The sequence below is a fragment of the Python bivittatus genome, unplaced genomic scaffold (assembly GCF_059951505.1).
Source record: "Python bivittatus isolate LINGU-HERP-01145 unplaced genomic scaffold, Pbiv_v1 ctg000320_np1212, whole genome shotgun sequence".
NCBI classification, from domain to species: domain Eukaryota; kingdom Metazoa; phylum Chordata; class Lepidosauria; order Squamata; family Pythonidae; genus Python; species Python bivittatus.
This window is the reverse complement of record NW_028277052.1, coordinates 8,385,679-8,407,712: the sequence shown is the minus strand read 5'-3', so window position 1 is coordinate 8,407,712 and position 22,034 is coordinate 8,385,679. Positions and strand designations below refer to the sequence as shown.

General features: G+C 38.0%; 1 protein-coding gene across 1 annotated transcript in view; it reads right to left on the bottom strand.

Moving 5' to 3' along the window:
* The window catches only part of ARHGAP32 (Rho GTPase activating protein 32), a 152,922-nt gene that overhangs the window by 98,014 nt on the left and 32,874 nt on the right, over window positions 1-22,034 (bottom strand). The window contains exon 2 of the mRNA XM_007425400.4: window positions 1,549-1,657. Within this exon, the coding sequence (XP_007425462.1) occupies window positions 1,549-1,656 (108 nt within the window). The 5' untranslated portion in view covers window position 1,657. The remainder of the gene's footprint in view (window positions 1-1,548; window positions 1,658-22,034) is intronic.

Genomic DNA, 22,034 nt, shown 5'->3' with positions numbered 1-22,034 from the left:
ACTAGGTGATTTGGGGTCAATCACTCTCTTTCAACCTAATCTAAATCACAATGTGGTGGGAAACTGGTGAACAGAGAGGTATGTATGCTTCCTTGAGTTCCTGGAGCAAAGGTGGGCAGTAAATCTAAAAAATAAATAAATATTCTAATTATCATTTCTCAATTTAATACAAAAAGATAAGAATCGTTCTTATGCCAATATGCACATCCCCTTCAGGGTGCAACACATCAGACAGAAACTACATTTCTCAGAAAAAGCCAGAATTATTGAGCCAATGTTCATCCATATTTGAATATACTGATGGCGGGATAAAAGCAGGAAGCAGTTTAAGTCTTTACCACCAAGTCCAAGGAGAAAGCTGAAGCAATAATTATTGTGGGAAGCAAGCAGAACCAATGTTCTCCTATTCCTTCTTCAACCCAGAGGAGAAAAAAAAAAAGAGAAAATGAAAGAACTGGGGAGGGACCTCATTTTTCCATTCCTTGGGCTACTTGTAAATTTTATATATGACGGAGAAAATGTTCCAGGACTAACTTTAAAAAATATATATTTTTAATTGGTGAGTTTTTAAAAGAATCCTTGAAACGCGTGGAGGGGGAACATACTACAGGTAGTCCTCACTTACTGACTGCCTCATTCAGTGGTCGTTCAAAATTACAATGGTGCTGTCCCTCAGTCACAAGATTGCCATTACAGTCAGTATACATTGTCCTGTGCCTGACCTGTTGTTATTCTTTTTCCCCCCATTGCAGAGCAAAGAGATTGGAGAGGAGGGGATTACAAGAGAGTAAGCAGGCACACAATGGGGGATACACCAAGGTGTTTGTGTAGTGTGCTTGCAGCTGCCAGTGCCAGCACATTGCTTTCGATGTGTATTCCCCATTGTGTGACTGTTTACTCTCTTGTAATCCCTTCTTCTCCAATGAATGTAAATACAAGTAATAATTTCCTTCTTGTTAATTATCCCAGAGCCAGGGTGAGTATTCCAAAGGGCAGGGGAGTGGTTAGGAGGCAAACAAAAGCCGAAGATGTGAAACTGATTAGTCTTATCAGTTTCGAGCCAGAAAGCACAGTTGTAGTGATTTCCCACTTAGTGACCCCTTTGCTTGGCAATGGAGTTGCTGCTCCCAATTGTGGTCACTAAATGAGGACTACCTGTATATTCATGTTGTTAGCATTTTCCAGACCAGATTATTATAATGCTAATAATATTTATGTTTATAAGATTAATTTCCTCAAGGAGAGGGATCACATATTGTGGATCCTCGATGAAGGAGAAATTAATGAAGACTGAGAACCACTATAAATTATGGACCATAAATAATCACAAGCTATGCTATCTATGATATGATTTAATGGAACACACTCAGCAGGCACATCTTCATCTTCCCTTACATACGGAATACATTCAAAGATGGAATGATTTTTATTATTTTCAAGTTTATCAAGTAATCAGTGCATTTTTAAAACTCCACAGATCTACTTATTTAAGTAACTAGAAGCAGAATGTATAAAATAATATTGTTAATAGTAACAATAATGCTTTACCATTGCATTGAGGGTCTCTTCCCAATCTGGTCTTTCACGGGGATGAATACTTCTTTGAAGCTCAGGCACAAAATCATCCTCTTCTGCATGTAAAGAGGACTTCATCATCCTTGAAGAAAAAGATGAACTCATAAATAAATTGTATGTTTTAAATAAGTTAAATAATTTTAATCATTCTTAATCCATTATCCTTTATCCTTGGTCCCCAACATAACTGCTAAGGGCACCAATACTTCTGTGGGTACCTTCCCTGGTGTCCATCAGCTCCCTCTTCCACCTGCCTTTCCTATATTTTTAAAACATTCTTTTAACTGTAAGAAATGGGAAGCTGACATGCTGAAAATAAAAATGTCGGCCTTCAACTTCATCTTTATTTCTAATCATATTTCTGAGTCCCATAAGCCTTCTTAGAAAATAAAAAAGATGAATTATTATAGTCTAATGGTTTGTACAGAAGTATATTTATCTACCTAAACAGTAGACAAAGATAAACCAGAGTAACAGACAGTCACATATATAGGGAAATAAGTATTGTATAACTGGTAGCGTCCTCAACCACTGTTAACCTAGCGAAGTACTCCAGACAAGAAGCATAACAAGGAGTACTAGCTCTAACTTTATTGTAAGGTTACATTAACAGAATCTTGCAAGCTTGAAAGTACCCCTCCCCTCCTTTACTTTTACTCTCTCAGAAACTAGGCAGGGCCCCTTCTGAGACCCTTTTGCTACCCCTTCTCCTTCGGACTCAAATTTTATCAGACCATTGTCCAGGCTGCAGCTCTTCCTCCTGTCTCCCAAAGTCATTCCCACATATCATTACAATCGCACACAATTTGCAAAAGTGTCCACATCTTTTCAAAATGTCAAATGTGCCTATTAGTTAACAAAGATTGAGAATCCTTATTCTGTATCTTATCTTGGTCCTAATTTTTTTTCCCTTGGGGACAATTTGAAGGTTTATGCATAGCTAAGCTCTAGCTGACAGCATGGCAATAGTGGTAGTATATACAGATTTAGATATCAATACTTTACATAAATTTTGTGAAGTAACATATCTAATAATAATTAGAAGCACCTTTCTCAAATTGTGGTTCTGGAAACTTGGCCTTTCTAGGTGACATTTTCAATCACATGAATAAAGATTCCCCGTCACTATGTGAGACATGGGGGAGGGGTTTGTCCAATAAGGTTGGCCATCAAGAGTGATGAAAAACAGCAAAGTAATTCTAGTAATCCAAGAGCAGAATGCAATCCACATTAGGACAGGATATGCAACAGATCAGAACTATAATCCAAATTACCACTAAGCTCACCTACCTATGGTCTACCTATGGACTCAAAGCATATAGCATCACTAAGCAATAGGAGACAAAAGAGAAAAGGTCTGATATTAGTGTGACACTATGTATTCTTTATAATATTAATAGTTCCACAAACTATGAAAATAAATACTAGTTATTATTTCTAAATGTTTAATATGTTTTTGGCTTCCAGCCATATACCACCTAGATTTCTTCCACTTGGTCTTCTTAAAGCCAGGAATATATTTATATTCTTTCATCTTACAGTCTTCCTTAGGAAAGTTAACAGTTGAGAGGGTTTAATCCAAGTCACGCTAAATAGTAAACCTAATCAGTTTCAAAAGTCAAGAATGCAAAACATGTGAAGAAAAGCCCACTCCAAACACTCAAGGTTCAGCAAGATCAGTCAATGGAGGTGAATGCCTGAGAACCGTTTATATATGTTTTTCTGGAAACAATCATTGGAAATTATCTAAAACAAAGGATTCCAGATATTATATCACTCCACTTGCTATGTAAGAATGGTTTTCTTTTATTTTCTTTCAAACAGATTTGTTAAACAAGAAAAGTTGTTTCAACGACACTGAACAACTCATCTGTGATCAATCTAATTTAACTGTAACATTATGCTAATTCAATCATAATACTAGACCAGAAAGCTCTAAACTTTTCAGAAGTAGGGCAACTAGGCTTTGTTCTGTGTTCAAATATTCTGAAACTTCTATCTAAAGCAGGACCCATGTGTTAATTTAACAATGTGAAAACCATGGTTTAGACATTGACCTACTCCAAAACCTGTTTTCAGTTTATACTGTTGAATCAGAATTCACATGAGAACATTGTGGTTATGAAGGTAATTAGGAAGGGGAATCCTTGAATACAAAATATTAAGATCATCCTCTCTTTATTTTCCTCCTTCTGGTGTTTTTGTTTATCATCACTTACACATTTTGTTCTGAAAGTTTTATGTTTAAATGGATCCTCTTATGTATTCATCAGTATATCTGAGCCCTATATTCCTCAAAGCATTCTTCTGTCTTTGTGTCATTTTTGGAACTAAGCGGCACAAGACACTCAACAGTAAACTAATATGGGGAAGACTGACCAAAACAAGACTAAATTGGCTTATGCTCAAACACTAAGGGTAGCTTGTATGGTGGAGCAGGGCTGGCTAAAGTGGGTATCATCAAGGCAATAAGCCTGCACTGATATTTTTCACTACTTATATAGGGCATTTTGTTTATGAATAGGCTTGAATAATCTAATACTCAATATGATTTTTTACAAAATGAGCAGCTGTCTTGATTTTGCATCCCAGGTCCCTTTTAGGGCTCTTGGCCCCCAAACTTCCAATGCACAGAGTCACTGGGCATTTTTAAATCCATGTAAATGAGTAACTAAGTAACTATCCTTTAAGGAGACATCCCCATGACACAGTCTTCATTTCTTCCCTGGCCATGACTGCGGCCACCTAACTTCACGCATCTGATTCAATGTTAATGATGATGTGCATCTTCTCCTGACACAAGCCTTGCTATATGCATGATTTGTAGCCTTTCAGCAGAGACCATGGGAATGATGTGGCCCAAATCCAAGCCTCTACAAGTTGCTTTTTGACGTCCAATCACAGGTGACTGGCAGGTGTTGCATGGGCTCCTTATCCATATAGATGGACAAATACCCCAACAGACAGGTAGCCTGTATTGTGGAGCAGGGCTGGCTAAAGTGGGCATGCCCACCTGCTGCCACTTAGCCACAGCCTCTCCCAACAGTTACTCTTTGACAGAGCAAGTGGGCAAGGGAGGGAGAGAAAGCACAACAAAGAGCAAGAGAAGGATATATCTATAAGATGAGCAAGCAAGACAGGGGACACCAGAGAGAGAGAGAGAGAGAGCGCAATAGAGCAGGCGATGAGAAAGCAAAAGAATGATAAGTGAAGATAAGAGCTGAAGGAGAGAAAATCAAGTAAGCACAAGATACAGCCTAGTAAGCAAATACATGCAAGAGTGAGAGAAAGCAGGAGAGCAAGCAAGGGAGAAAGCCAAGCATGAGAAGGGGAGCATGAAAGAAAAATGAGTAGGAAAGACCAAGGCAGGGAGAGACAGTGAAAGAGTGAGAGAGAGATAAATCATGGCCTGATTTGTGGGGTGACCATGGGTCTCCCAGTAAAACAGGAGGGGCAGAAAGCCACGATCCACCTCACAGAGTTGGCTGTTCTGTCTGTCAAAACTCACCTCAAGCCAACATCTCCCCATATCAGAAAGAACAACCGTTCAATATTTCTCCTGCCAGCAGAAAATAACTTGTCATCCATTTCATCATCATCATCATCATCTTGTATGCTACTCTCAACTCTCAATGACTCTAGGTGACTCAAAACAATCAAAGAAATTACAATAAAAACAATAAAAGATAAAAGATAAAGATGTTAGGATAACACAACTTGCCAACCTCATTACAGAGACAGAATAGATGTTGGCTCTTGGGACAGAGCAAATTAGGCTGACATACTTTTGTGTCACCTCATGGACAGGAGGAAATATGCACATGAGGGAGAGGCAATTGTTCAATGGTTTTATTTATTTATTTCATTTACATACATTTTCTCCAGGAAGAAAAGGTGATACTTATGGCCTCATACACCCTTCCATTTTATCTTCACTACAACCCTATACAGTAAATTAAAAGATAGAGACAATAGTAACTCTTTGTTTAACATTTTAACTACTACGCCATATTGACCTCAATAAGAATAGAGATAATTCACTTATGTCTGTATAAAAACAAACAGAGATACTCAAGGTAATTGTTAAGTAGAGGAGGGTTCTTTCAGAAGATACAAAAGTACATCAGGGCCAGACAACTTTCTTTCTAATCCCAAAGCCATACTTATTAAATCATGGAGAAAGATTAAAAGGACAACCCTACTAAACAATACTCAGTATTAATTACTATATTTCAAGTATTTATGCAAGGCATTAAAGTTCAACTATATTCCATTTAATATTTATGGGAAAATGAGATTATACTACAGCAATAAATAAATGGTTTAGTTTTAGCTGACTACATATCTTAGTTCATATTCTTCTACTACTGAACCTAAGCTAAAACCGCCTAGTTTCCAGAGAAATTTGTCATTAGCAATATACTCAGTTGCAATCCACTGCGCCAAGTGCCCACAAGAGCGAAATTGACACCAATTTAGAAGCTTACATTTCCCCTAAGCCATTCTCATATAAAAATAAATAGAGCTGTTTACTAAGACATTTGGAAGCTCTTATTTTTATGTGAGTATTTGGTCCACAGCTGAAGATCAAAAAGGAAAGCAGTGATATGGTATAAGGTAATAGAATAAGGTGAGAAATTTAACATAGTAGAAGAACAAAAGTTAGTGACAAGCATTAAATACTGGTTATCTTCTGTGTAAAGCCTAAGTAGCGAGACTATCCAAGCCTGAGCATAATTCATACCCAGTGCCTTCAGCAATCACAACTAAATAGAATTTACCAATGTTCTTAGAAATCTCAGTAAAAATCCACCAGCAAAAAGCACATAACCTCAATTTCAAGCCAATATTTAGTAAGGAGAGGGAGCAGTAAAAGGACAGCTAAGTATGGTATAAGGGTCGGCACAAAACATACATCAATGACCTCATCCTGACATGGATTGAGAAATTCAGAATATGGGAGGTTATTAAACTTTCCTGCCAACATAAACTTACCCCTTAAAGGATAAAGCATTAAGTCTTGCTAATGAAAACACTCTTCTGTGCATAATTGAGTTAATGGTAGAAAGATAATTAGGTATAGCAAAAGTCAGCAGCAAATTTGCATATTTATCTTTTTTTCTTCTACTACAAGAAAGATTTTACAGATGGGTATTGTTTTGGGATATCCCCCACTTTATAACAGAAATCTTATACTGGCCAAAAGTCATGCAATGTGTTGTCATTTTTTTCAAAGAACTTTCCTTATGTGGCACAAATAGGAAAGTGAGATTAAAAACCTCTCTCCAGTGGCATGTGTGAAAATTCAGATTTGTTTTGTTAGCAAAGAAGGACCGGTATAGAGGCCTATCACAAATGTTTAAGATCAAGATTTCGCTTACAACATTATTCTTATCCAGCCCACACTGTCTTGTGCAAGAGGCAGAAGAATTTCAGTATGACCTTTCTAATTATCCTGAGTTACACTATAGATAATTGTCTCAAGAACAAGATTAAAAAGAATTTTAAACGATAGCCCTACATATTGCAAGCCCAATTCAGAATGCTTAAAAGAATGCTAGGCTACATGGGTACAAAAATAATTTCACTTGAAAAGATGGTTGTATGATGTATAGACTAGCAACTGTCATGGTTGGCAATGGCTTAAGCCTTGGGGGGGGGGGAAACTGTTCCAAATCGATTAGTGGTTATAACAACGACTGATGTCTCCTATGCTGATGTTAAAGGAAAATAAAAGAAAGTAAAATAACCAACAATACTGGTTGTCTTCCACACAAAGTAAGGCAGTATAGAAAGCAAGCTGGGCTAATCTTCATTAATCAGCAGGACCTATTTCTTTCAAGCTCATTGTTATTTTATTTTTAAAAGTATGGGGAAATCTTTAAAACTATACAAGACACAGTCCATTCTGCATAATGAATGGCTAATTGGGAAATAAAGTATCTAAATATAAAACTCTAAGCTATATAAACTACAGAAACATAGAATAGTAATAATAATAATTCCTAAAGCTTCTGAGTTGTGGTACAATTCAAGTCATGGGTATCCCTTTTCATGGTTATTCATTGTCCATAATAATCTTTTCAAAACAATCTACAAAACCTGTAGCAGAGGGGGAAAAAAGTGAGCTCTCCAGGTGTTTTAAAATACAGCTGGCTGGGTCTTAGGAGTTGTAATCCAAAGGAATTGGGAGGTTGCCCACATCTAGTTTTACAGATGTCAACTACAAGCCACCTCATGAAAGAAATGAAAGAAATCAGCCTTCAAGCTAGCTAAAGAAAGGTAAAGGTATAATTATCTTATGACCACTACTTACAGATTATTATGGAAAATCTCTGGGGGGAAAAAAACAGAAATGAGAGGAAAGATGGAAAAAAGTCTTTAACAATATAACTGACAATGGGAAAGACTCAGTAGGTAACTGTCACAAATTTGCATTTACCAAAATAAGTGTTATGTATATCTTGATTATTTAGCACAGAAAACTTGATTTAAACCATCAAAGTGCATGATAAAATTAAAGAATGTCTGCAGTGGTTAGTGATGATAAGTAAGAGGCTTGCATGTTCTTTTCTAGAACAAGTAGGGACCAAATTAACATAAATTTTCATAAATACCACAGGTATTACTTATGAAATTTCCATATGTGCATACATACCACATACACACATACAAGTACTCTCCTTAGCACTAGATTACGCAAGATTGATCCAAGACATATTTCAGCAAGTTCTCTTTATCTGGGCAAACAATACAGGTACTCCTCGCTTAATGACCATTCATTCAGCAACCATTCAAAATTACGAACATGCTGAAAAAAGTGACTTACAACCAGTGCCTAAAGTTACAGCCACTGCAGCACCCGGTGGTCACGTGATCAAAATTCAGGCACTTGGCTGCTCACCCACACTTACGACTACAGAGGCACTTCAACTCCCCCCACCTGCCTATCTCCCCCCCCCTTCTATGACCTCTTGGCCCCAGCCGCCCTGCGCTCCATTGCCCCAGCTGACCTTCACCATTTCTTTGCTCCAAAAAGCCCCTTTGCAAAAAGCTCCGGGGCTTTTGTTTCATGCTGTGAAAAAAAACAGCACCCCTTCTTCCCTCTCTCTCTCTTTTTTTTCCTTCACCAGCTTGCTCCCATGAATTCTCTGGCCGTGATAGGTGGGTAGACCGGGGCCTCGCGGCCCCCTTCAGCCCTCTCCTGTTTTATAAATGTAATAAGGAAGGGAACACAGCATCCAGAAATGTACATCCACATTGTACAGGTAGACTGGTGGGACCAGCCTCTGGAGGGGCCTGGGCTTTGGGCTTTTTTTTTTTTTCACAGCGCAAAGCAAAAGCCCAGCCCAGCCCCACCCAGGAGCTTTTCCAAAGGTGCGTTTTGACACGCCATGCTCCAGGAGCTTTTTGCAAAGAGGCTTTTTGGAGCAAGAAGATGGTAAAGGTCAGCTAGGGTGGTGGAGCGCAGGGCAGCAGGGGTCTCAGAGTGCAGGGTGGTGAGGGCAGCTAGGGCTGGGCTGGGGCAGCTGCGGCTTCCCAGGGCGTGGCAAGCAGCCCCCGAGCCATGTAGTTCTAGGGCTGCTTGCCACCCTGCAAGGCAGGGTGCAGGGCAGCCAGAAGAGCAGAGATGGGAGGGAGATAGGCAGGGGCGTGGAGTTGGAGGCAGTCCCTTTCCTTACTGAGGATTAGGGCTAGGAAAGACAAGCCTTGAATGGCGTGGATTTGGGTGGGTACTAGCCTAATGACCCACAATTGTCGGTTAACAGCGGGTGCCAGGATTGCGGTCACTAAGTGATATGGTTATGTGACATCTGGCTTTATGACTGCATCACTTAGTGATGGAAATTCCGGTCCCAATTATGATTGTTAAGCAAAGATTACCTATACAATGTGGATGTACATTTCTGGATGCTTTGTTCCCTTCCTTGTTACATTTACACAATTTTCCTAGAATTTATTTTTTCTCTAGAATTTAGATCATTCCAACAGTTCTATTGAAAGTGTTTTGAAAAGTAATAGCATTGTAAATGGCAACATTCTACTAAGGCTGCATAGAATGAATTAAATAATATGAGGTATATCATGTTAATCACACAATATTTCTGATCTATCTGAAAGAAAAGTAAATGCACCCTGTTTCACCAATACATAATAGCCTTTTTTTAATGTATTGTTACCGTACATTCGAACACTGTGAGCCTGGCATCAGCTTGCTCTGTATTTTTTTTTTTTTAAGTATTTTACAAGCATATATATCAATACCAACTCACACGTAAACCCCAAAACTAGCTGCCACAGGTCTTTAAGAGAATATGGTGACTTTTGCTATGTCTCATTTCTTCCATCCATCTGTTAATGCTGTTGCTATATTTATCACACCTTATAGTTATGACATTAATGAAATGCACTAAATAATTTAAATTATTTTGGGAACTTTCAGCAGATGGTACTACAGACACTTCTTTTAAAAGTGTGGAAATTAGTCACTCAAGTTTATTCTAGTATTATGCTGTCTGTTCAGTTGAATCAAATAGCTCCCATGTAAGATGTCTATAGTTCTGTTCAATTATGTCACTCCAACAAAGCAGGAATTCTAACAGAGAGGGAGAACACTGCAGACATTTCAAAATAGAAACTCCTGTTCCTGTTAGTAATTTGTATCTGAGGGACAAAGGCACATTCATCAAAACTGTTATTGTTTTAGTTCTCCTAAGATTTATTTCTGAGTTTAGTTTCCTTGATCTTTCCACTAGTTTTATTATAGGATTCCTTTATTCTCTCTTTTGAACACACATTCCAAGGATTAATTCTACTTTCCATGAAATACAGGTCACAAAAACCTTTGTTCTTCAGATATGATAATCATGGAAGTAATAAAGACCCCTAGATTAGAATGATCACTTCCTGAAAGCCTAGAGGCAAAACAGTTTGCATAAAATAAGCACACATGCTGAACCATTTTTTACCTGTTTTCTTTTATGATTACTAATGCAGTTATTTTTCCAAATAATGGTCCTGCATAAATCTTTATGAAATACACACTATGTGTTAAAGGCATAATTGCCAGCAACTCTAGAAAAGTAATTACAAAGGAGCTGTGGTTTTAGTTGCTGTCGAATAAATCCCTGATTCTAGAAGAGGAAAAATTACAGAATCTCCCATGTTCCAGTGACAACCTAAAACACTAATATGCATTATTTTACTGCATACCTCTCCTAATGAGGCTCTTGGAAGGAAGGAATAATTTATTTGGCAATATTAGTCATTGGGGATTGCATTTATAAGCTTTCAATATTTATTCTCTTTAATTTAGTTGGAACAAATAGCAAGAGCCTATATTGATGGATGGGGAGAACATTTCGAGTCTTTAAAATTTGGGTCAGCCCTCCCATGGTAGCAACTTGGCAGCACAACTACTGATATTTAGGAGTTACATGCCACTTTTTCCTTTTAAAAAGCTGACATGTTAAAACAAATGTCCAATGCAAATTCCTGAATTACTAAAGGCAGAATGAAAAATAAATAAATAAAACTGCTATTGCAATAATGGAGCATGAGTGGTAAACAGTGAAATACACCAATTTACAATGTTAGGCACCTCAAAAACTGGAGATTTATTCCTTGTAGCAGAAGACAAAGTGGAGAGAAGAAAATTTCAGAATCTCTGGAACTGGAAGAACAGTCCTTACAGCAGCTGAAAGCAGTAGGTTTACAGAGTGGGCAAGGCTGTCACACATGCAGTGTTGTCCTTCACAATTATACCTAAGCAACTGAAACTGTCATCTTTAAACTAAACATGAATGGAACAAAATGAATTAAAAAGACATGGAGATGTCTTACTGGACAGCTCTAGCTCCCTCAACATTTATGGTACACCAACTCCAGGCTTGACTCTTCATGCTGCTAAAATCTAGCTCTTCAGAACAATACCAGAGTATTACAATCATTTGTTTAACAACCGTTCATAGTTACGATGGCACTGAAAAAAGTGACCGGTCTTCACACTTACAACCATTGCAGTGTCCCTGCAGTCACACGATCGAAATTCAAGTACTTGACATCCAGCATGTATTTATCATGGCTGCAATGTCCCAGGGTCATGTGATTGTCATCTGCGACCTTCCCAGAGGGTTTCTGACAAGCAAAGACAATGGGGGAAGCCAGACTGGTTTAACGACTGCCTGATTCACTTAGCAACTGTGGCAAAAATTGTCGTAAAATCAGGTGCAAAATTCCAGTCCCAGTTGAGGTCATAAGTCAACAACTACCTGTAAAATCTGAATCTATTGTCCTCTTCTGAGAGTTACTTGTTCAAAAACTTATATTAACCTGTTTAACAATAATAAAAAATGAAGTGCTTGATTTAAGAAACAACTGTTTCCAGCTGGCAGATCCATTCATATATTTTACCAAGCACAGCAAGCAGCTAAGTATACCTCAAGAAACCATTGCTAGATCCCACCCTTCTGGACAATTTTCGTCCAGTTTCCTACCTTCCCTTTTTAGGAAAGGTGGTGGAAAAGGTGGTCGCACGGCAGCTTCAGAGGATCCTGGAGGAAATGGATTATCTGGACCCCTATCAGTCAGGGTTCAGGCCTGTTTATGGGACAGAAACAGCACTGGTTGCACTTTGGGATGATTTCTGGCGAGAGCGGGATGGGGGTAGTGCATCCATCCTTGCTCTTTTTGATCTCTCGGTGGCTTTTAATACCATCAACCATGGTATCCTTTTGGGTCAGCTGCAGAAGTTGGGAATGAGTAACATACTGTTGTGCTGGTTCAGCTCCTTTCTCCAAGGCTGAACCCAATTGGTGTTGATAGGGAGTGAGCGGTCCAACCCACAGCCCCTACTTTGTGGGGTGACTCAGGGTTCGGTGCTTTCGCCGCTATTTAACATCTACATGAAACTGCTGGGTGAGATCATCCAGCACCATGGGATGAGGTATCATCAGTATGCTGATGATACCCATTTATACATCTCCATCCCGGGTGACCTAAGTGATGCTGTGACTACCCTCTCGTGGTGCCTGGAGCCTGTAGGGGCCTGGATGGGGGCCAACAGGCTTCAATTGAACCCTGTTAAGACGGAGTGGCTGTGGGTACGGGAAACCTCAAGATCCTCAAAGTTTACATCTTTGGTTCTTGATGGGGTCGCACTGCCCCAGACAGACCCAGTGCGTAATCTGGGGGTCCTCCTGGACTCACGACTCCTGCTCCAAGAGCAGGTGGCAGTCATGGCTAGGAGGGCCTTTGCGCAACTTCGTGTTGTGTGGCAGTTACGTCCCTTCCTCGATCAGGAGGCCCTGCACACAGTCACTCATGCCCTGGTCACCTCCCAGTTGGATTACTGTAATGCGCTCCACATGGGGCTAACCTTGAAAAGTATCCGGAAGCTTCAGCTAGTGCAGAATGCGGTGGTGCAGACAGTTCTGAATGCCCCTAGGAGGGCACATATAATACAGCTGTTACATGAGCTGCATTGGGTGCCAGTCTGCTTCTGGGTCCAATTCAAGGTGTTGGTCATCACCTTTAAAGCCCTTTATGGCACAGGACCAGGTTATCTGAGGAGCTGTCTCACCCCGGTTATTTCAGCCTGCCCCACTCGGTCCATGAGAAGGGGCATGTTGCAGACCCCACTGGTCAAGGGATTTTGACTGGTGGGACCTAGGCAGAGGGCCTTTTCTGCTGTGGCCCCCGCCCTATGGAACAATCTGCCTCCCGAGGTCTGGTGGGCCCCCACTCTCATGGCCTTCAGGAAAAGTGTGAAATCCTGGCTGTGCCAGAAGGCCTGGGGGCCGGATGGGGGCACACACCAGTAGGGGTGGCTTATGGGGTGATTGACTTTGCTTCCCCCCATCATCTTGAATGTTTTTAGTATTTATGTACAGGGTTTGTTTAGATTTGATTTTTAATGGATTATTTAACTATTTATGGGGGGATTTTTAATTGTTGATGGGGTTTCTGATTTTAATTGTGAGCCGCCCAGAGTCACCCCTTGAGGGGAGATGGGCGACATACAAATTTAATAATAAATAAATAAAATAAATACTCAAATTACACTACCTTGAACTATCCTGAACTTATTTTCTTATTATGGTGCACGCGCGCACGCACACACATATACATATATTCATCAGACCTCGTCCTCTCTAAAAATAATGTTGGTAATCTGTAATTTTCTCTGCTAAATGTAGTAAAAGAATAAAGCTGACATAATTATTTCACAGAAAAGTTACATTCTGTAGCTTTATTCTTATTCAGTTACCTGTCATACAGAATAGTCTGGTATAAAAATAAAAATAAAGATGAATTTTAAACAACCGTATGGCATCTCAGGATGAGAATCCAATTCTACACTATTCAGACCAATACCTTTGACTGCTCAAACTATCTCTTCAAAACAGAGAGTATGATTATTTAATCCAACTTGTTTCATTTCACCATATTTTAGAAAATTGCTGATTTCCTATTTATTAGACTGAATACATTTAACAGTAATATCTCATAGAGCCACGTTTTATTAATTTTCATATATAGATTGGGGGGGGGCTTCAGAAGTATTTTTCTGCCTTAACCATTAACTGCAAGATCCCAAAAGCTTGAATAGAAAGGTCTTATTGAATCAACTTTTATATTCTCAATCTTTTCCTAAATATTCATGTGTTCTCCTAAACCACGATTTAGCACAAAGTACATGAGCTGAAACAAGTCTGAATGAGCCTTAGGCTGATATAAAGAGGATTTTGGCAGCACCAGCCCTCATTTCATTCCAATCTTGGCCAGTTGCATGCATTCCACGGATCAATGCATAACTGAAATTGTCATGTAAAACCAATTCTACTTACAAACTTTTCCACACACGGCAATTTAGTACAAACCAAAGCCACAGTTCAAATGCAACCTATGTGATATTTGGTGTGTTTAAGTATCTTAGATATGGTCTTCAGACATAGTCAAAAGTTTGACATATTCAAGTCAAATCCCCCCTGAATACAACATTTTATGAAGAAAAAGGAACTGTAACATTACTTCATGCAGTTGAATAAGAAAAAGTAATTACTTCTGCATGGAATTAATAATTCCATTTCTATCATGGATCAGAACCTAACACTGACAATGCTGAGGGCAAATAAAAATATTTCAGCATTGTCAGTCACAGCAAAACATGGAGGTCAGAAGTACAAGAGAGCATATTTGGTGGAAAAAGCTTCAAGTGATTAAAAATAATTCACATCTATAAACTATATAATGAGGAAAGAGAGATTCAAGATAGCAGGCCAAATGACTCCAGATCATTCCAACTATATTCGGCAAGACACAAAATCTTTCTTCCTAAAGCTCTTTATTTGGAAGAAAAGTTCAAACACTAATGTACAAGTGAACCTAAATTATACGTAATTGAAAGAACATCATGCATAACATATCATAATTTAATTGGCAAATTCTAAACAGCATACCTCCTTCCAAGGAGTCAAGACCTGCCATAATATTAGAAAGGCCAAATGACAGAACCCAAAAAAAAAAAAAAAAATCAGGTCTATATTATTTTCTTGGTCTTAAAAAAACTGTAATCACATGCATGGCTTTGGTTTTATTTATCTTGAAAATTATCTTCTAATATAGCTGTTAAGGTAAATTACTACCTGCTTTAAGTGCTATAAATATTTGCATATAATGTTAGAAAATTAATATTACCTAGTATTCATAATAGCTGTAAAATCATTGTACAACTCCTTTATTAGACTTCAGATCTGAATGCTTTCTCCAGTATTTGTAAACTCTAATACAGAAGCTGCCAGAACTACTTAGCAAAACTTTTGAAACTGAAGGTGATATTTTTAAAGCAGTTTGCAGGGATTTAACACTGAAAAGAAGAAAAATAAGGTCAACAAATCTGGGCAGCGTATAAAGATATGTTATAAAAGATTATTTACAAATAATCTTGTATACTTGACTTGCCTGCGGTGCATAACTACTTAGCAAAAAATAGTCTTTAGAATAGTTTCAGTTCAGCTATTTAAAAAAAATAGCCAGTATTACTTCTTTTCCAACATTAGATAAAAAACAAATAGTCATCTTAGAAGTACTACTCTGGAAGAGTGACAGGCTGTTTTAGGAACACAAACTCCATTTAAATACAGCATTTGATATTTTTTACTTAAATAAGCTTTTTAGCATCATCCCACTGGCATAGCTATATCAACAAGTATCATTTTAAAAGCTGTTCTCTCATATATTTTCAAATTAATGTATTTATTGTCCTTTTGTGCTAATATTAGTTCTTATTAGTATTGCATAAACAAAAAATTAAATACATACAGTAAATGGGGTATCTTGAATTCATGGTTAAAGAAAGCAAGGAGCAAATTTGAGGGGGGGTTGTTTGTTTTGTTTTTGTTTTGTTTTTGTTTTTTTGTTTGCTTGTTTTTTTGCAACTTGGTCCCCTTCCCCCAATAAGTACTCCAACACAACAGTTCAGGGGGAAAAAAGAATGCCATTCCCTAAAACATCTGATCCCTGTTTATCAGTCCATTCAGACAGGTAATCTGTCACTTGGAACAACCCTTCACCCTGATCTTTTTAATCCTCTTTTTTCAAGCTTCTTGAACATGGTCTCAGTTCTTGCACTTATTTCTATCTAATCAGTTTACCATCCATGTTCTACACAAACTGCTAGACTGAATTTCTAGTTATCTTTTCTCTACTAAAAATAGAGGCCTTTAATCTATTCTTATCTTGCTCAATCTTCCCTTCAATTTCTGATACCACCAATCCATCTTCCCCTTGCCATTTTGAGGTTCTTAGCCAAGCATGCTTCCTTTTGATATTTCTGTTTGTGCCACTTGCCCCACCTTTTCCATTCTTTAGGATTCTCAAAAAGTTAACTTCTGGTCTTTTAATTTTCTACATGTGTTCCTTTTCTTAATATTTCTATTTACTTACTGCATTTCAAGCAGCTTTTTATGTTGATGGTATCCAGCCACATCCTCATTCCCCTCTTACATTTTCACTATACTATATTATCTAACCCTTCATAATTTTCCATGTCTGTCATTCGTTTAAAAATCATTTAAAAATCATTTTTCCATACTGTAACATTACTTTTATTTTTTTTAACTCTCACTTTATACCATATTCTTGTTAACTGTGCTGCAAAGATTATTTCCCTTATTTCTTGTTATGATGATCATCTCTATCCTTTTTAGTGTTTGTGGCATAGATTATGTTATATTTTGCAATTAATAGTTACTTGAAAGAATCTATCTTTTGGAGAAATTAATACTTTTCTATCCTAAATACGGTATGGGAAAACAGAACAAAAACAACAACAAAAACTGGTTTGCACGAAGGTTCTTGTATACCACCTTCTGTCTGACTGATCCTTCCTCTCAATAATATTCATGCTTGGTCAACCAGATGACACAGATGTTTGGATTCTGTTCTAGCATCATTTTTGTAATTTGGCAATATACATATTAAGCCCTCATAAATGAGTAACATGCAAAGAAACATCAACTTATTCCATTATTATTTATTATTAGTCCTCACAAAGTGCTGTACAATCAATAATTATTTTCATTAATTGCCACACAAGCAGGGACCCCAAAATAGATGAACATACAAATAAATGAAGGTAGTCCATTTTCAGGCCCTTTTGCCTGCATGCAAATAAATGTTGTGGTATAGAAAGCCCAAGAACTGCATAACCTTGGGCACTGATCTTAAATATTACAGACATTTTCATTTACAAAACAGTATATTTAAGTAATTATGGAAAAGAACTTAATATTCCTGAGCAAATTAAAAACAGAAATGATTTCAGCAATTCTGAATTGTTACCTTATCCATCAGGCTTCAATCATTTAAAAACCAAGCATTTGTCCATGCAGATACTCTTCTCCCTCCCACTCCCCTGCACTTCAGTTCACAGTCTCTCCTTCATCTGGAAACCCTTTCTACCCTAACTTTTCGCATGTCACAATCTTGTACCACGCCTTTACCTGAACTGCCTACCATGTCTGATCTTGTCTCTCCACACCACAAGCTTGGCTAAGCAAGGAACTCTTTCTATTCTAGCTTACAAGAGCTGCCTATGATATAAATCATTAAATAATCATTAGAGAAGTGAAACCAAATAATAAAACGAAATGCCAAGCAACTTCTATTTAAAATTGCAATCCCTAAGAACAAAGAGCATCGGATATACAGTATACAGTTTTAAGTTCTTAATTACACATTGCTCATGTAAGCCATTACTTCAGGTATTAGCAAATCTAACAGAAATGTTTTTGCAAGCCTATGTAATATAAGAACCACACCCAATCATAAGGATCAATATTATGTGCAAGTTTAAATAAGACTACTTTATGGCTTTAAAGATGTGCATATTCTACACTTCCACCACAGAAGTGCCTTTAACCGTGAGCAGGTTTTTATATTAGAGATCCATGTTCAAATTCCATAACAACTACATACTTATTTGGTGCATCTCTCCCAGCTTCCATTTTGTAAAAGTGACCTAGCTTGCTGGTCTAATGAAAGAAAATGAATGACAACAGGAACTTGTACTATATACAGTAGCTGCAAGCAGAATAGTATTACAGATATAATGGGCTGGACCCAAACTTGGCCTTCTTCTATCTAGATAAGACTTCAGCTCCCGGGTAAGAATCCCACTAGCAGAAAAGAGGAAAATGCATTTTTTTTAATTCACACCTCCCTTGCAGTCCCTTCTACATCCCCGCAAAATCAGCTTTGGACCTTTGATGTATTGTATACTCTGGAATACGAGGGGAAGTGTCACTGAGAACTGTAAAGGAAAGAGGAAATCAATGAAAATCTCTTTCCTTTTTGCTAGCAGGAGCTACTGCTGGCAGAATGCTTTAAAAAATCCAGTTCCTTTTCTCCTTGTATTTTATTTAAAGCCTCTACAGAGATATAATAGAGACAGATATAATATGTAAAAGGCAACACTGGGACATATTGCAAGACAAACCACACTGATGTTACTCTTGCAATATCAGATCAGGAATCACTTAGAAATTGTAGAGGCTTTAACACCTGATCAGTACTTTACTCAAATCAGCACTGAGAATCACTTGAAGTCTGCAGCAACCCTGCAAAAGAACAAAAAACTTCACTTGCTCCTTTTTAATACTATCCAGGGATACAAAAATATTAAACCAACTACCAGTAGCTATAAGAATAGATTTTGCCATTGCTTATTTCTACAGAACAGAAGGCAGGTAAGTAATGCAATTTGGGAATGAAGGACACTGGTTGGACAAATGCAGTGTATTCTGGGAAGAAAAAGCATAACCAAATGCCTACACCATTTCACCAATAAAAACATATATTCTTCTGAAATACTTTCTGTAAGTGTATGTATACTACAATAACAATTCCCCAGATAATTAACACAATAGAAGCACAGATATTTGAACTTCACTGGCAAAAGACAAAGGGTATTTTTAATATCAATCACAACTGGAAAACACAGCTATTTTATATTGGTAGAATTATTTGGATTTACACTTTTCCTAAGAGAAGATATAAATGGAGCCTTAAAAAAAAAGTCAGTAAGAACTAGACTCACAGAATGCATTTGGAAGGGATCTCCAAGATAATTTATTACAACTTCCTACCAATGCAGGAGTCTGCTACTACAGCATCCCTGACAGATGATCACCTGGCCTCTTTTTAAACACCTCCAGAGGCAGTTTATTCCACTGATGATCGTCTCTTATGTCTCTTTTTTCCTTACATCCAACAGAAAACCACTTCCTTGTAATTTAGACCCATTGTTCCTTGCCCTGCCTTCTGGAACAACTCTGAACAATTCTATTCCGCAAAGTAGGATTTCTAAACTCAGCCTAGGTGGTTACTCCAAGCAGAAAATATAGCAGCATCTAGGGTTCCATTTCCATTCTCTGTAGCCTGTTATTAAGAGCATCAGGTGGGTGGAGTTCACATCATAACTTTTTATATATTTGCGTGTAACTGAAACAGGAGAACCTAGAACCACCTACCTTGTGCTCACAAATAACTTTTGGTCCTGCAAAACAAACTGGGCCCATAAAAAAAGATCAGGTAGGAGGTTCCAATTCCAGTTAAGGTAAGCATTCCATTTTGCCCTGTTTGTTCTCTATAAACAAATGGTTTTGCTATCTTTGCCTAGAAGAAACTCATAACTGAAATGAAACAGTGATGGGTTTATTACAAAAACAGCTACAACACATATCTAAGGCCAAGATGAACAGAAATATTTCCTGAAGGTATCTCCCCCCAGAAGGGTTTTAATCGAACAAACAGGACTCAGACTAGATTTGAGGAACTAAATTCATCTGATTCACATGTACAAAATGCAGACAGAAACACTAAACTATTTGCTATAATTAAATTCCTAAGAATTCCATTTTATCCAACTTAGTTCCACTGTAAGCCTTAAATTATATTTAGGAATAATGCTGCAGAATTATCTTATAACATTTATGAAGTGTAAAATGTTAGTATATAAAAAATAATTAAGTAAAGATCTGAAGAACAGGCTTTTCACTGCTGTTCAGCGACACTGTCTATGATATTTGAGTGTTTTGTTTTGAATTATATCCTTTATTGATCTATGTATTAAAAAGCAATGTACACCTTTGAAAAAGCTTTATTCTAAATACTGAGGCTTGCATTTTTGTTACAAAACACTGTCTAAACCAGAACATGGAACGTTTTCTCCCCACTGAGACAGGTAGGCTATCTCCTGGTGATGCTTTAAAAAAAACACACAAATCAAGAAGTGGACTAAAACATTTCTCAAATACCTTTCTGTGGGTGATTTATTGGTAGTACTGACCTTTTGGATTCATCAAGATAAGCTTCCAGTTCTTATCGCCCCTGCAGTGGAAGCTGATGAATTGGCACTGGGGAAAGCAGCAGCAATTGCTCCAGTCCCTCCCTTCAGTTTCACGCAGATACACACTGCAGAAGCAGCTGCCTAGAGGAAGCGAATACACAAGAACCCAAACGAAAAAGCTACAAACCCAAAGTTGCTTCCCCCCCACTCCACATTCCCACCACACACACAAACTCCTGCATTTTTACAGTCCATGGGATGTTTTGTGCTCAAGCATCTTGGCAGCTGACAGAAACTCTTTAACCATTTGGGGTAAAAATCCTGACAATAGGAACCGTTAAGTAGCTTGCATTCCTCCTTCATTAAATAATTCACATTTTCTCCAGACTGCTACAGGCATTTCAACTGTAACCCTTTCCAAACTGTGGTGTAAGAAGAGAAATCATTTCTCCTTGTACTGTAAAATGACACATCGTAGTTTATATTCAAACATAGGCAACCATCTGTTATGGACCTTTTTTTGGTAAGTAATTCCATGGATTCTATCTAATTAGAGTAAGACATTTAGGTTTGAATTTGCACACAGTATGCAATCTAACCTTGAACAGGTCACTTAATCTCTTTGAAATTCAGCTCTTTCTCTAAGAAGGTTTGATGCTGCATTGGAAATATGATTAATATTTATGATGCACTCCAATATCTTTGTGTTTATGTCACTTTTCAAATTTGCTGCAGTGTAAAAAACTTGGATTGCAGGCTTTAATTGATGAATCAACAAATGCTGCAGCCCCAGGTGGACTTCAAAGCAATGTGCGGCCTTGTGAGGAAGTTGGGAAAAATAGCTGCAGCCAGGCCAAAATGTTTCTCACCCCATGTCCCTTGTGCATTCATTCAGTAACTCAAACTTTACTCACAAACATCCAAGCTGGCGTTCCAGCTGCCTGTGATAATTGAACCACAACCTAGCATTTTCAAGGAACGTGCTGATGTCCAGAGGCAGATTCACCTCACCCAGGCTCTTAGCTTAGAAAAGCAAATGCTGAGACAGAGTGGGAAGAGGTGTGCATAGGAGGAAAGGTGATAAGCAAATGAGGAAACGGAGGTGATATCTGAAGATTGGCAGCTATTACAAGCAGGCAAGAGGACCTTTGTTCAACTGCTAGGACCACAAGTTATGGTGAGCAGCATATCCTGATGGGAGCAACCAGGGAGCAAACCTCACACCCGCTAGAACTCATGATGTTACCTACTCGGGTAATGAAATGTGTGCAATCAAACAACCAAGCTCAGAGAGCACCAAGGACTCCACAGTTCAACCCTGAACTATGTATATTCCCTTCTATTGTTGTTACTCTATTACTTTTCCTAAGCCAATCTTTTATTACCCTTTGTAAACCAATCTTACATTAAAAAATTAAATGCACTTAAGAATTAACAAATTAATTTCACCCTTTCTGCTATATCAGGCACTTAACATAGCAACATTTTAACAAGTTAAACCAAGCAACAGAAATGAGAATAATTCCATGAATGATTGGCATGGACTACAGAGTCCATCATACAACAGCTGAAGAAAATATTTTTTATAAAATATGCTTTTCTCATATGG